We start from the raw sequence: 14,759 nt of genomic DNA, 5'->3' as shown, positions 1-14,759 counted from the left end.
AAAGCAGCCAAATAAACAAATAAATAAATAAATACATAAAATTAAAAAAAAAAAAGAAAAGAAAGTTAAAACTTGGCGGCCAGGTGAGATGAGCTGCGCTTCTGTCTTTGGGGGATTGCATACTCTTTAGTCAGTGTCTCACTTCTGAACACCCCGTTAGGGGCATAGTGGTGCTTGAGTTTCTCCTGGCGGTGTGGAGAGTCACCGGGCCATAGTCAGCCACCTTCGGGGCCTCAGGGAGACTGCACATCCCTGGCCATTGCCGCCCAGGCCTCACGCCCGTCTTCTCCTGTCACCCAGAACCACTGAGGAAAATACGGAGGCCTCTGGTCACTGGTCTTGGTATTATTTCACGTCTCTTGCAACCTGATGTACCAGGCCCTCCCTTATTTCATTAAAAAAAAAAAAAAATCTCAACTATTCCTTTCATAACTCCTCCCATTACACTTCTTTTCTTTCATCCAGCCTGCCTTTGCTTGGTATCCCTACTGACTTTCTGTGGACTAGGTTGCTTGCTTTCTGAAATTCCATTGTCGAGGGGGGAAAAAACGTTTTCTGTACCCTCTTAGGTTTTGTGGTTGGGGGCCTGTAAATTAAACGGACAGAAGACATTAACAAGAGAAAATACAGATTTCTATTTGTGTAAGCATGAGGCAGTTCCCAGAAAAATACGACTCAAGGAGGCAGTGAGCACCTGGGGCTTATATACCATCTTAATAGGGGTTGGGGAGAGACAGAGCGGCGCTTCTGGTAGAAGAGACGACTTTTAGGAAACATGAATGGGCTCTTAGGAGAACAGGTGCGAGACGTGGTAGTTGCATGACATGTCTGTTTACACAATTTCTTATCCAGGCTCTGACCTGTGCAGACTTCTCTTCAGCCATAAAAGTCAGCCTTCCCGGGTTGTAAAACTCCTGGGGAGGGGATTTATGGCAGTTGAATTCTTTAGGGAGGCTCTGCTTTTAGGAAGATAAGGAGAATTTAGAAAAAGCCTCGCCCTGCAGCTGTTGATTCTCCCATGTCTTCAGCTCAGAATAATCCTTGAGCTCCCGTGGCATGTTCTGGGCCCCCTTCACCACCGAGCGGTCCCTGTTTTTTTCCCCAACTCCCCATCGTCACTTTCTTGCTTCTTCCTGTGAATATTCAGCCTCTGGTTGGCCAGCGGTAAGGCCTCCGCTTGCCGAGCTGCCTGGCCTCTGCATTTCTGAATGACCTCAAGTCCTGCCTTCACCCAAGCAGTTTCATCTCCCACGGGGCCTCAGGGAGTCCTGCTTTCCAGGAGCCCTTGGCCTGGCTCCCACCTGAGCCAGCTGGTCCCATGCCAGCCCCAGGGACCCCCCCGCCCCCCACCCCAGACCGCACCAGGAGCTGTGATCCCTGTGTTGCACCACGTGTTTTCTCTGTTCTTTGTGTGTTTGTACGTGTGGTTGTGCAGTCTTCACATATTGGCAGTCCGAAAGAATGATGGTTCTCATTAGGCCCTCGTAACAGCATGTACATATAACCCATCTATTTTAAGCCACCATCACAGAATGAAAATTTGACAGGGCTCCAGACACTGAGAAGGATGAGTTGTATCTTGGATTTGTGAAAAATTAAATAGTCGTGCCCACAGGTAACCTTCATAGACACACAGAGTTCTGCTAGGGTCGGGGAGCAATGACTCAACTGCCAGGGCTAAGAAGAACGTCTTCCTCCGTTCCCAGCTTTGCCTTTGTAAAGCTATAAACCGCGTGTGTGCTCGTGTCATTAGCTCTGATTCTGTGTCTCTCTGCCTGGCTCCTGACAGCGCCCCTTTGCCCGGCCGCTTCCTCCCTCTCTGGTGACCCCGGGACTCCGTCGTAGCTTCCCCTTCTGTGTTACTAGCCTGTCATCAGCGGGGAAGGGGGGTTGCTGTATTGGGGTAAAAAAAAGTCTGTCTGCAAAGGCTTCTTAGGCAGCGACAATGAACAAGATACCTCAGAAACACTGGATTACTCGTATGCTAGCTTAAACAAATACTGAGTTAATAGTCCCCAGTAATTTCCACGGACGGCATCTGACAGATTCAAGGGTGATCTTCCGTTTTTTTTAGAGGGCGTCCCCAGTGGCTACATCCCCGGCACTTTGTTTGTTTAAACTAGGGTGACTGAGTCCTCGCCATCGGCCAGATCCTGTGCAGTGCTAGCTCTGGATCTCCGTGTTCCAGGGACCCACCTAATCCCAGGCCAGTGGGGATGACTGGTTCCCCCTTGTTTAAGTCCAGACTTGGCAACAGCTTGTCCTAAATGCTGGCAAGAGGATCCAGATCTCTTTGAGGGATGCTGGGGGTCTTGGACCAGTTCTTCAAAGCTCTCCTAATTCTAAGAGTCTTGGGTGTAAACTGGATGAAGATGGAATCCCTCCCTGTTTTCTAAAACACAGCAGCATCGGTCCCCAGGTGAATGCACAAGGAACGGGGATGTGAATTCTGCACAAGTAAAGAAGACTGGCCACTGGGTTGGGAGTTCTTGCCAGGGTCCTTTCTGTGGACCATCAGCAGATTAGAGCATGGTTTGTTTTATTAGCCGAAGGCCTCCCAGCACAATCAGAGGGTGTGCCGGTTGTATACTGTGTTATTCTCCCCACAGTTAGCCAGGTGAATTTTGTGAATTTTAAATGTGAATCTCGGTGCTTAACATTGGACCAGTTGCCCACGTTCCTTTCCACCTCTGCCCTGACAAATGACCACAAGCTTGGGGACTTGGAACAACGCAGATTTTTATGTCACTGTTCCATAGGTTGGAATTCCGGGCCTGGCATAGCTGGGTCCTCCGCTCCAAGTCTCACAGGCATGAAACCAAGATGTTGGCTGGCTGGGCTCCTCCCAGGAGGCGCTAGGGAAGGACCATGCCCAGGTTCATCAGGTGGCTGGTGGAACCCATCTCCTTATAGGTAGGACTGGAGTCCCCGTCTCTTAGCTGGGTGTCCTGGGCTCCGCCCTCAACCCCTCGAGGTCTCGCTCTGGTCCTGACAGTGGGTCTTACATCACAGAGCCAGCACTGGTGCATCCGACCCTGCTCATGCTTGACCTCACTCCTTCTGCAGCATCTCTCCCTCTCCAGCCAGAGAAGGCGCTCTGCTTTTAGGGGCACACCTGGCTAGAGGAGCCCTCAGCCTTTCGGCCAGGACACCCTCCCTGTCTCCAGCTCCATAGCCTGAAGCCCTTCTGCAAAGTCACCTTTACCGTGTAAGGGACCCCATTCATAGGTTCTGGGGCTTCAGGGGTGGGCATCTTTGGGGACCAGTCTGCCCACTGCAGTGCCTACTCTCAGTTCCAGTTTTCCCACTTATAAGACGGAGATAAGAATATTAGAAATGTTAGAAATGACATTTGCTGCAGGAATAAAGCTTCTCCCAGGCCCTCTGCTGCTGACTTTCTCCCTCTACGTTGTTCTTTGCTGCTTCTACATCATATTCCGTAGGGGTTCACATTCCTGATTCTTCCAGAGTCTCCGCACAGCACCTGGCTGCTGATCCACTGCCCCGTCTGCAGGTCCTGAGGTGCTCTTGGTCACCAGGAGGCTGGCGGCCACACTCACAGGCAGGCCTGGGTCCAGGCTGGACCAGGACTCACCCAGTTGGGATGACGTATCAGTGCCTGTGAGTCGGAGCTCTTCACTGCCCCTGTTCTATTAGACACTAAAATTGAGTCAGGGGCTGAAATGATTGAAGTCTATAAGAAGGTGAATGCATGGGATATGAAACATTCTCACCCCACTAATATATTCTCAAGGTAGAGGAAGAAAGCTAATACAATGCTATATTTATTGGTCCTTTACTTGACTGTTCTGCCTGCAAACACTGCTGTTGTTGCTATAGTCTGTTTTGAAGGTAAATAGTACTTGCACTGTTTCTTTTACCAGCAGCTAAAAACGCCTACTGCACAGGGTCCCTGGGGCACGTGTTGGGGTCCCTGGAGGACCACAGAGCGCCCCGGTCCTGAGTAGTTTTTGTGGCTCTCACCCCACCGTGCTGAGTGTCCACTGCCCAGTGTCCAAGAAGCAGAAAACCAGGGTGTGGTTCTGTGGCCACACAGGGATCCACACGATGCAGAGGGCTCGGGTCAGCTTGGACCCTTGGCTGGTAGATGCCCCACCCCTGCATTGGTAAACCCCAAGAAGAGACTTGCAAACTCAGGGCTTGCTGTTTATACTTCTTGAGAACATTTCTTGGCCCACGTGGACCCAGGATGCCTTCCTGACTGCTCTGCGCCCACCTTCAGGGACCTCATGCGTCTCCACAGTGTCCGCTGCCCCTCCGGGGTGACCTGACCACGTGACCTCTTGTGTACCCTTTGCCCAGAGCTCCTTACGTCTTCACGCACTTCCGTTCCTAGTGAAATAAAAGCGTAACCCAAGTGCCAGAGCTGGTTGACGTTCAAAGTGAGCATTTGCATCATCTGATTTTATTCATTATAGGCGTTTTAAGTTAACGTTCTTATGTACAGGGAGGATTCAGACCATTCCGAGAAGACAAGGCCAAGGACTTGATTTGCACTAACGTGAATTTTGCCATGGTCAGGTGTATCTTCTTGAAGTTTTTCCCAGATGTATTCCTCAGAGCACTAATTACGGGGGACATTCATTGGTTTTCTCTGAAAACACATTTCCACATTTGCGAAACTTCTCCATCAAACTCAAAACAATGGGTTTATCCAGGGCAGTCCTTCCGGAAACTTTTTTTATGCTGATTTTTGTATGTCACGAATCTCCAGTCCCTCATTCAATGTAAAGAATCTCCTTTTTGCAGTCGATCTCTCTGGACCGCTGCATCAGAGAACATTCTGGAAACCTTGTACCTAATGACGTCCTAGTAGACAGTTTATCTTTATTTTATTTATTTTATTTTCATTGCAGTGCAGTTGCTTTACAATGTTGTGTTGGTTTCTGCTGTACGGCAAAGTGACTCAGCTATACGTATACGTATATACCCTCTTTTTGGGATTTCCTTCCCATTTAGGTCACCACAGAGCACTGAGTAGAGTTCCCTGTGCTATACAGTAGTTCTCATTAGTTGCCTATTTTATGCATAGTATCAGTGGTGTATATATGTCAATTCCAATCTCCCAATTCCTCCCCACCCCTCTCCCCCTTGGTATCCAATATACTTGTTCCCTACAGTCTGTGTCTCTATTTCTGCTTTGCAAATAAGATCATCTGTACCATTTTTCCAGATTCCATATATATGCATTAATATACGATACTTGTTTTTCTCTTTCTCACTTACTTCACTCTGTATGACAGTCTCTAGGTCCATCCACAACTCTGCAAATGACCCAATTTCGTTCTTTTTTATGGCCAAGTAATATTCATTGTATATATGTACCACATCTTTTTTATGCATTCCTCTGTTGATGGATGTTTAGAAATGAACATTAATACTACTATTGAGAGATGAAGAAAAAGATCAGAAGCCTCCCCTGGAACTAAGCACATCTTCACTTCCAGAAGTGCTGAATTAGCTATGGTTGTGTGTAAAAGAAAGCTTTCATCTGGTTGGTGGGCACTCAGTGGGTTCTCAGGATTCAGGCGAGTAAAGAGAGTAAGTACCAGAGAGTAAATCCTGGAGGGCCTTGCCTTCATAGGCCTGTCATCATCTGGAAACAGGTGGCTGGGCCATAAGTAACAGCTGTTCGCATCCAGAGGACTGAACAGAGGCCTCCTGCATCGGCAGCAGTGACATGTCAACTCCCAGAACAGCGGCCTGTCCGTCCCCTTGCTTGGGAACGAAGAGTTTAACCCCCTCCAGGTCCAGTAATTACGTAGACTTTCCCTGCGTGTGTATCGCTTCCCAAAGTAACTGTCAGCCTCTCCTGTACACGACGTTTGCAGGCGGAGTGGAAAAATCACTTAGGCAGGTCTTCAAAGGTGCCCTCTGTCCTATGATAATTCTGTTTATGGCTTAAGCCTCTTCAGTAGCTATGCCCAAAGGCAGACAAAACGTGCTGTGCTTCTGCTCTTCTAGGCATTTTTGGAATTAGGTCATCCAGGAAACATTTATTTCCTTTCCCCAAACTGCAAGCAGTTGTGATCTAAGAAACCTCCGAGTGGTTCTTCCTCCAAGAGAGTGCTACACACAGCTGGAGATGACACACAGCTCACTGTTAGACGTATTGTAATAGTGTGCTTGGGCGGCCAGAGCGCACCATCACAGGCTGGGGGGTAGAAACAGCAGCCCGCGTATCCTCGCGGTTCTGGGGGCCAGACGTCCAACAGGAGGGTTCTGGCAGGTTCTGCCTCAGGTGAGCGCAAGGGGAGGGCCAGACAGAGCAGCTTCCCCTTCCTCTTGGAAGGACCCTAACCCTCTCTGATGAGGGTGCCCTTGGGACTCATTTCACCTGAAAACCATTCTAGGGACCCTGTATCCAAATACCTTGGGTGTTAGGGTTTAACGTTTGAATCTTGCGGAAAACAATTCGGCCCGTAGTATGTATTTCGACATGGTCGCCATGCAGGGGGATAATCTTCAAGGCTGGTGTCATAGTTTAGATCTCAACACGTGAAACTAATAGGGACCTTGAGTCAAACCTGTGTTTCACGAGTATCGTGCAGAAGGCCGAGGAAAACACTGATTTTGCCCATTTACTTGAATATGTAGAGGAGGTAGGAAGATGAAAGAAGGTATTCTGATGACCATTTAGAAACAAATAACACTTGTTTTATGAATCTCTAAAATACTCAGAGCCTTTGAGAGCCTTGCTGGGCTTTTCAGTGGTTCCTGACAAAGTGGTGAACACAGAATCTGTATTGTTAAAAGAGAAAATGAGAAAAAGGTTTTTGAGCTATCTTGAAGTCCTTTGCTCAGCACTTAATTTACACGCACATACTTTAAGATGGACGACGAGAGGGCCTCGCGATGTAGCTTTCATGAATAAAATGACAGAGAATTCCTTAGGAAGCTTCCCGCCCATGCCCGCCAAGTTGTTAAATACTACATTTTTCAAAGGCTTTCCTCAAAAGGAAAAGGAATCCATTTAGTGGTGTGATTCATTCATGTATCTAGCCTGTAGCTCTAGAGGATTTTTTTATGCATATGTTTATCTCAGTACTGGCTTTATTCTTTTATTTTCAGACTAAAATTAATTCAGTAAGACAGCAACTCTGCAGTGTGCAGGGGATACTGACCTCAGCATCAGACACTTATGTAGAGACCACAGCACAGTTCAAATCTGCTTTACCTATAGATAGGTGGATGAGTGGGTGGGTGTGTAGGTAGGTAGGTAGATAGGGATGGATGGATGGGTGGATGCTTGGATGGATGGATGGTGGGTGGATGGATGGATGGATGGTGGATAGATGGATGAATGGGTGGATGGATGGATAGATAAAAAGATGAAGAATATGAACAAAAGTAGTAATAAACAGCAAAACACATGCAAACTTCAGTCATTTTTACAACAGTACTTAAAGGTTTATTATTTAAGTAAACATGCAATGAAGTGTATACATATTTGATATCACAATATTGTGGTACTTGTTTATGGGTAATTCACTGACAAAGAACAAGAGACCAGTAAAACTTAAACCTTAGATATGAGCACTGTTAATAAAAAGTTAATCAAAAAACTTTAAGACCTCCTCAAAGTTTTCATGCCTCATAGTGTGAAAATTGAACTTGCTACTCTAAAATTAATGTATGGAATCAAATCTACTGCCAAAAGTGATATAATGGAAGTTTCAACTTAAAAGTAGTGGTTTAGTTGAAAACTGTTTTAGTGCTTAGATTTGGATTATCCATGGCTTTATATATAGTGAAAAATCATGGATGCTGCTTTAGGGGGTACTTAAATTTGCATACACGTAATGCCAGGCCCTGAGAGGCTTCAGAGTGAACCAGAGTGACTTCATGTCAAAGTTTGTGTGTTACTGAGCAAAAGGAAGAGCTTCCTTCCCTAGAGACGATGTAATCACATGGAAAAAGTTCACTAGTTCCAGAAAAGTGTACCACTTAAAATGTACACTTGTACTTGTTTGAAATGTAAAATTAGTTATCAAGTGTCATCTCAGGTGGGTCTGGACCTGAAGGGAATAGGTGCATGGGATTGAAGATGAGTCCCTGTTGGCCTGAGCTGATGAGGAAAAGCACAGTGAGGGCCATAACTCCGAACGTGTGGGAACCCAGTGTATAAACCATCCCTTGGAAGTAAGGGGAGGGGGCCCCAGGCCATCTGATGACACACCTAGCAGACGGGTCCAACATTGCTTCTGGGGCTGCAGCTCACCTGGCCCCACTGCTGCCTTACCTGGTTCCCCTTCTGCCCGCCACTGTCGCTGAAGCTCCATCCCTCCTGGGCCGTCTGCTCATCTCAGAGAAATGCGAGGCTGTCTCGGGCCCCTCCTTGTCTCCCATTTTCCCTCCTCCTGGTTGCAACTCCACACCCAGCCCCCCCGTGCGCTCCCACCCAGCCCCCCTCTGCTCACACCCAGCCCCCCTCCTCTCACACCCAGCCCCACTCCACTCACCCACGGCATAGGCAGGCCCCTCATCTCTCTGCCAGACCCTCCCACAGTGGACTCAAACCCAGGCTGTCACAAAGCAAGCTCTCTTTCCCTCCACCAAAACGGCAGTCCCAGTGCCCTCCGCATCAGAAAGGTCGGACTCTCCTTTGCGTCAACGTCCAGGGCATTGTCCATCAAACTCCCTGTTGCCTTTGAAGGATCTCCCTAATCCCGTCCACCTCCCTGCATTCTCTCCGCCACCGTCAGACAAAGGTTCAGTTCTGTGCAATTCCATAGTTACCACATGAGCCATCTTAGTTCCCTGATGCTCCTGTTGGAAGTACCTCCTAGCTACCCCGCCCCCAGCCCGTGGTTCAGACGAGCAGCGTGGGCGAAGGTCGCGGACGTGGGCTGCCTTACAGGGCACTCCTGAGTCTGAGCACCTTCAGAGAAGTGGGTTCGGCACCTCTGTGAGCTATAAGCCCCTGAAATACTCCCTTCACCCACCTGGTGGTTGGAAATGTCATTCTTTCTAAATTAAACCCCTCAAGCTACAGTTTAATTAAGCTCATCTGCTCTCCTGGAGATGGAATTCAGATATATTTTAGCTTTCAGCTTGGTAAAGTGAAAAAGAACACTGGATTCTGGAGACCCGGGCACAGTTCCCAAATTCTGTCACCTGCCTGCTGGTGTGACCTTCAGCTCACCTCTGAGCTTCCCAGGCTCAGATCCCTCAGCCATGACAGTGACAGGAGAGGGCTGGGCTGGCCGCTGCCCTCAAGGGTGACACTCTGCGGCCCCTGTGTTGCTTTGAGTCCCGACCAGGGCGCTTCCGCCACCTCCGCGAATTCAGCAGGCGGTCTTCATGTACTCACTCCTGGCCCAGCACCGTGAGAGGGCGCCTTCCCCGCAGCCCTGCCTGCTTACAGCCAAGCACAAGCTGTGAGAAGAGTACTCCTGACCGGCAGCTTCCTTGAAGTACTGGAAGTGTGTCCTGGGGTACCTGCTATGTGTGCTGTGCCCAAAACTCACTCCACTGGTGAAACGATTGCATCCACACCCGTCCACAGAATCTTGGGCCGAGGGCCGAGGTGCAGGTGGGCGAGGGAGGGCAGGCGTTCTACTCCCCTGGCCTCTGCACCTGCTGCAGCCCCTGCAGAGCCTTTCTTACAGGGACATTTCTTCGGCAGACACCAAAGTACACATCTCCAGTCACGCTTTACAAGTAGGTGTGAGCGAGTTAAGGTTAGGTGCAACCAGTCAGTTCTGGGTGGGAAGGGCTGGTCTGGTCACTGAGGGAACAATGAAGTGTTGAAAAGGAAGAAGAGAGACAAAGGCTCTGTTAGCCACATGTGGCCTTTAGAAACTGCCCGGACATATTTTGGTACTTGCCGGGAAAACATACTTCCTCCTTTTTGTTTGTGTAAGGTGTGAGCTGTATTGCTTTAGCTTATGTCTTTCAGTGGTGTTATGATTCAGTGGTTTTATGACTGTTAAGTCCTGTTATGAACAGGCATAGTCTTTCCAGGTAACTTTCAAAGGTTTATTCTTTGGTTTCAGTAGAGAGACAAGCCGTGCGGTGACTATTCATACAGTGTCCACGATTCTAGGCTCTGGGTAACTTTCCCTACGAGTGGTCCTCAGGAGACCATTAGGTCTTAGGAATCAGGGCACAGCATAAGGAGCACATAAAAACCTTTTGAGGCATTTTCACAGGTGCTCCAAAATCTAGTTGTTCTGCTTTGTATTTCTGCTCCTTGTAAGAAGGAGGGGAAGCCCTACGATTCCCGGTGCTGTCCGTGTGCTGCCAGGGCTGGGGTCGGCCACCTGGACCCATCGCTGGTGCTGTCCTCCGCAGGATCCGCGTCGTGTGTGTGGTTCCTGCCCTGCATTTGGCTGCTCTATTCAGCTTGTGTGAGGAGGGCAAGGCCGGGGCAGAGGGACCGAGGGGTCCAGTTTCCTGTATCATACACCCTCCAATGCACTGGCTGATTCCGATACCAAACGCAGGCGTGTGTGCCCGATGACGCACGCTGAGGCCAAGCAGCACTCAGACTTTGGAGTCTGGAGCAGAGAAAGGTTTACCGCAGTGCCTGGCAAGCAGACGGTGGCTCATGCCCCCCAAAACTCCAGACTCCCCCAAGAGTTTCAGCAAAGCATTTTGAGAGGCAAGTTGAAGAAGCAGCATGGATAGTCGCTGCAAACTTCTTGGTGCCAGAATCCTTTGTTCGTGCAACTGTCCACATAGGTCCGGTCGCGGTGTTCATGTAAACCTCCAGTAAGACAAATGGTATTCTTTGTTCTGCAACTTTTTATCTCTACCTGAATGGGAAGGTGTTACACCTTTAAAGGTCAGAGCCTTGAGAATGGGCTCTCCTGTGTATTTCAGGCTACAGGCAACATTCTTAACTGGAAGCTAAAGCAATAGCATACAAAGGCTAAAGTTAAAGAAGCAGATCCAATATGGAGTCGTATTTGTTCTTCCCTATCACAGTCTGCTTTTAAAAACGTCAAGTTCTCTTTTAACTTCTCCGCACTTCTCGGATTCTTGTTGACCCACGGGAAGGGTCCAGCTGGCGCTCGTGGAAGGCGTTTGTTGGCCACAGGAGAGGAGGCAAAGGAAAGGAACTTTAGGAGCTCCTGACACAATGTATACAATCAGGGTTTCTGCTATTCTTCTGACCATATTTACAACACAGACTACAATCGCTTTTGACCTTTCAGAACAGTCGGCATCAAGAGGCTGTGTGCAAACTCCCCGTCCTGTCTGCCGGGCTTTGCCCTGAGTCCTTTCGAGCGCCCAGCCTTACTTATCTGCCTGGACACACTTCCAACGGCCCTCCTGCTGCAGAAGCCTCACACATCCCTCCTGCCTGTTGTCCTTCAGGCTGGCCTCCCTGACGCCTGCCACCCTTCACTCTGCCGCATGTGTCCTAAACATCGCGTTTCACATCTCCGTGCTGCGTTGGGGTGATTCATTCCAGGATTAGGTGGGGACAAAGGATAAATTGGAAACAGAAACCAATAAACGGTGCGCGCCTGCAGAGAGAGTGAAACCTTCAGAAACAGGGTGTGTCAGTGACGCCGCCTGTATTAGCCGTAAGTACCTACGGAGCTTTTCCCGATCACGCCACCGTTCCTCCTTTTATTTCCTGGAGCTTAAACGGCATGTGGACAGAGCATGTGGACATTCATCTGTATTTCCTGGAGCTTAAAGGGCATGCGGGTGAGCTGTCAGGTGTGAGTGGGCTGACCACTGTTCTCAGATGAGGACAGGTGTCTTGGGCCCCTGTTCTGCTCAGTGCCACGGTTTCTGATCCACCACCTTTTCTTCACACCTGCCCACATGCTCCTTGGAAGGAGCCTCCCACAAATACAAAAAGCTGTTTTCACGACTGGAGCCAAGCACCGTTACGCCAAGGAGTCAACAAAATCTCTTCCTCCGCTCCACTGAAAGCTCACAGGCGGCCTGCACAAAGCCTAAAACTCTCACATATTTAAAGAACAACATGTCAGCAGGTGACATTTAAGTGCCTGTCCATGGTCCCAGGTAAAACAACAGGGACGTTTAGAATACGGTCAGGTCATAACTTTAAAAAGTCAGGGACAGAAACGTCACCAGCAGGAACTCTCTGAATGAGATAACTAAGAAACGGCACCTCGGCGGCCTAAGCGGAGTCATTCCCCCCTGAGAGGGAAACCGTCTTCTCTCGGTAGAGGCAGAGAGCTTGAAACAAGACAGGGGGCCGCAGGAAGCCTGACAGGAAGGCAGTGGGACTGGGTGTTCCGTGTGCCCAGGACCGTCCAGTTCAGCGCTGTGTCCTGGGCATCAGCCCGCTCTCTGTGGTGCCTAGTGCTGGCTTGTTGTCGTGACGAGTAGTAATTCACTCGGTCCTCACCTCGGCCCTGGGGGGAGTCAGCTCATAAAGGACTCAGCCTCCAGGAGAAAGGGAAGGAGGGAGGGAAAGAAAAAAAGTCAGTGAACCTGTTCCAGAGCAGACCAGCAGTAAGAGTGTGAGAGCGTGTGTATGTGTTTGTGTGTGTTGTACGTTTTCCACTGACTTAAAGACATCAGAGGATGCAGACCTTCTAGTGTCAGGCTGCACCTGGCAGCTGGTACCCAGGAGCCGTTTCCAGGTCACCAGCACATGCGGCTGGGACCGCAGCGACCTATGAAGTGGAGTTGGGGGCAGTCGTTGTGATCAATGGCAGGGGGCCGGGGGCTGGGAGGACGTGAGGGGGAGACTGTCAGAGTCCAACCTGGGCCACCCCCGGGCATCCTCGGGCACTCGTGGAGAAGAAGGGGCACAGGAGAGCATCTCAGAGGTGCCGGGAGGAGCCCTCTTTATACATGTCCGGCCCCTACAGAATCTTAATGGAAAAGGCTAAAGCTGCTTTCACATTCAGTGTGGGATTCCAGGAGCCAAGGGAAACTTTCTCAGTGGGTGCTCTCCTCGGAGGGAAGGTGATAAAAAGGTGACACACCCGTTCACCGCTGGGTAGACTTCTGCCTCGCATTTGGAGCGAGTCCTGACATGAAACTCTCAGTAGCGATGGTCACAGGATGGCACGTTGAGGAGCTTCCTGGCGCGAACGGGGGCACAGACACTCCCATTTAGTGGTGGTGTCTGAATAAGCTGAAACAGGTACCGCACCTTGTACTCAATCTTTGTGTTTGGGAGATTTTTGGTGTGTGACGGGTACCCCCAGGGGCTGAGTTTTTCACCAAAACATCCTAACGGTTTAATTTCCAAACTGCAGTACTTGAAACATTGCCAGCTCTGAAGTCACTTTACACCTAAAAAGCGTATTTTTTCTTACTTTTCACAACTTCCTCTCATGCTCAGCATGGTCAATTATCAATTGAACAGATTCTTATGATTCAATTAAAATAAATTTGTAAACCGAGAATCCAGTCTTTCCACTCAGCTGTGCCACATTTCGGTAGCACTTTGGGGCCAAGATGGACCCCTCCCCCGTAAAGTGACGTGGTGGGACACACTCGGGCCGCAGAAGGGCCAGCGCCCTCTCCTCCCCACAGACCATAAACCGGACAGCCTCCACTCCGTTTCTGTGTCACGCAGAACACCGAGCTGACTCAGCTGACAGTGGTGCGGGCAGTGAAAGCCCAGTCTAGACGTGTGGTTACAGAGAAGGCCGTCTCAACCCTCTCTTTCTTCCTCACCCCACAGTGCCTGGTCTTTGAAGATGCTCCCAATGGGGTGGAGGCCGCCCTCGCAGCTGGGATGCAGGTGGTCATGGTTCCCGACGGAAACTTAAACCGAGACCTGACCACAAAGGCCACCCTCGTGCTGGATTCCCTGCAGGACTTCCAGCCCGAGCTGTTCGGTCTGCCGCCCTACGAGTGAGAGGCTCCTGCGCCCACACGTGTGACCCACGCTGCCCAGGAGAAGGGTAGAGGAAAGCCCAGCTCCCAGACCTCCACGTGAACAGTCCTTCAGCCGGTGAAGCCTTCTCATCCCACGAGGGCCTGGCCCACACTCTCTAAAGGGTCAATGAACTGTAACGTGACAGACAGAAAGCCCAGAACACAGATGGAAATTGTCGCTTGAATAGTCATGTTTAGTATTCGAATAATTTGGGTTCATTTCTTTTTCTTCTTCGTTGTTCTCAACCCTGGCTGGAAAATGTAAAATATGTATACATATATGTATATGCTTTTATGTATATATGTGTATGTACATATTTATTATAGTTATATACATTGTGTACCGTGTCAGTCTCCTCAGTGTTTCATCTTAACATGTGCTAGCAACTAATAAAATTGAGGTGGTAATGGTAATTCTGTTTGGCTTGTAATCTGAGTGGGAATCTGCATGAAGGATGAGGTTTTCATAAATCATTCTCTTTATCAGCAAATGTTGACATTCCTTATGTGCCCTTGAATCTCTGTGGACCTCTACTGAGAGACTGACTGTGAACTGTATCTTCCGTTGTTTCCTTTCAGTGTGAACATAATGGTAGCCTACATCTTAGATCACGGTGCATATCCACGTTTGAGAATGTTTTCTGCCTCAGAGAAATCATTTCCTTTAAGAACATTTATTTTTTTAATGCATTCTTTGATGCAGATAGAATTAGATTTCAGAGTGCATCCTTGGTACCACCGAGAGCCGTAGCCCATTTTTGGAACAATTTATTGGACATTACACTTTGGTGATTAACTGCTTTTAGTAGGTTTACTCAGCCTTTTGTGATGGGAATATAGTGAGACGCATTGAAAATGGGAACAATACAATCACAGGGTGTTTCCACTGGTGGACACCCCACCTCTGGCCT

General features: G+C 49.1%; 1 protein-coding gene across 1 annotated transcript in view; it reads left to right on the top strand.

Moving 5' to 3' along the window:
* Positions 1-13,828, top strand: part of PUDP (pseudouridine 5'-phosphatase) — a 69,593-nt gene extending 55,765 nt beyond the window's left edge. Inside the window, exon 4 of the mRNA XM_065901229.1 lies at positions 13,652-13,828. Coding sequence (XP_065757301.1) covers positions 13,652-13,828 — 177 coding nt within the window. The remainder of the gene's footprint in view (positions 1-13,651) is intronic.
* Positions 13,829-14,759: the final 931 nt, after the last annotated feature.

This window comes from Phocoena phocoena, chromosome X (genome assembly GCF_963924675.1).
Source record: "Phocoena phocoena chromosome X, mPhoPho1.1, whole genome shotgun sequence".
Taxonomy (NCBI): domain Eukaryota; kingdom Metazoa; phylum Chordata; class Mammalia; order Artiodactyla; family Phocoenidae; genus Phocoena; species Phocoena phocoena.
Note: the sequence above shows the minus strand (reverse complement) of the source record. Positions and strands in the feature narration are given on the sequence as shown.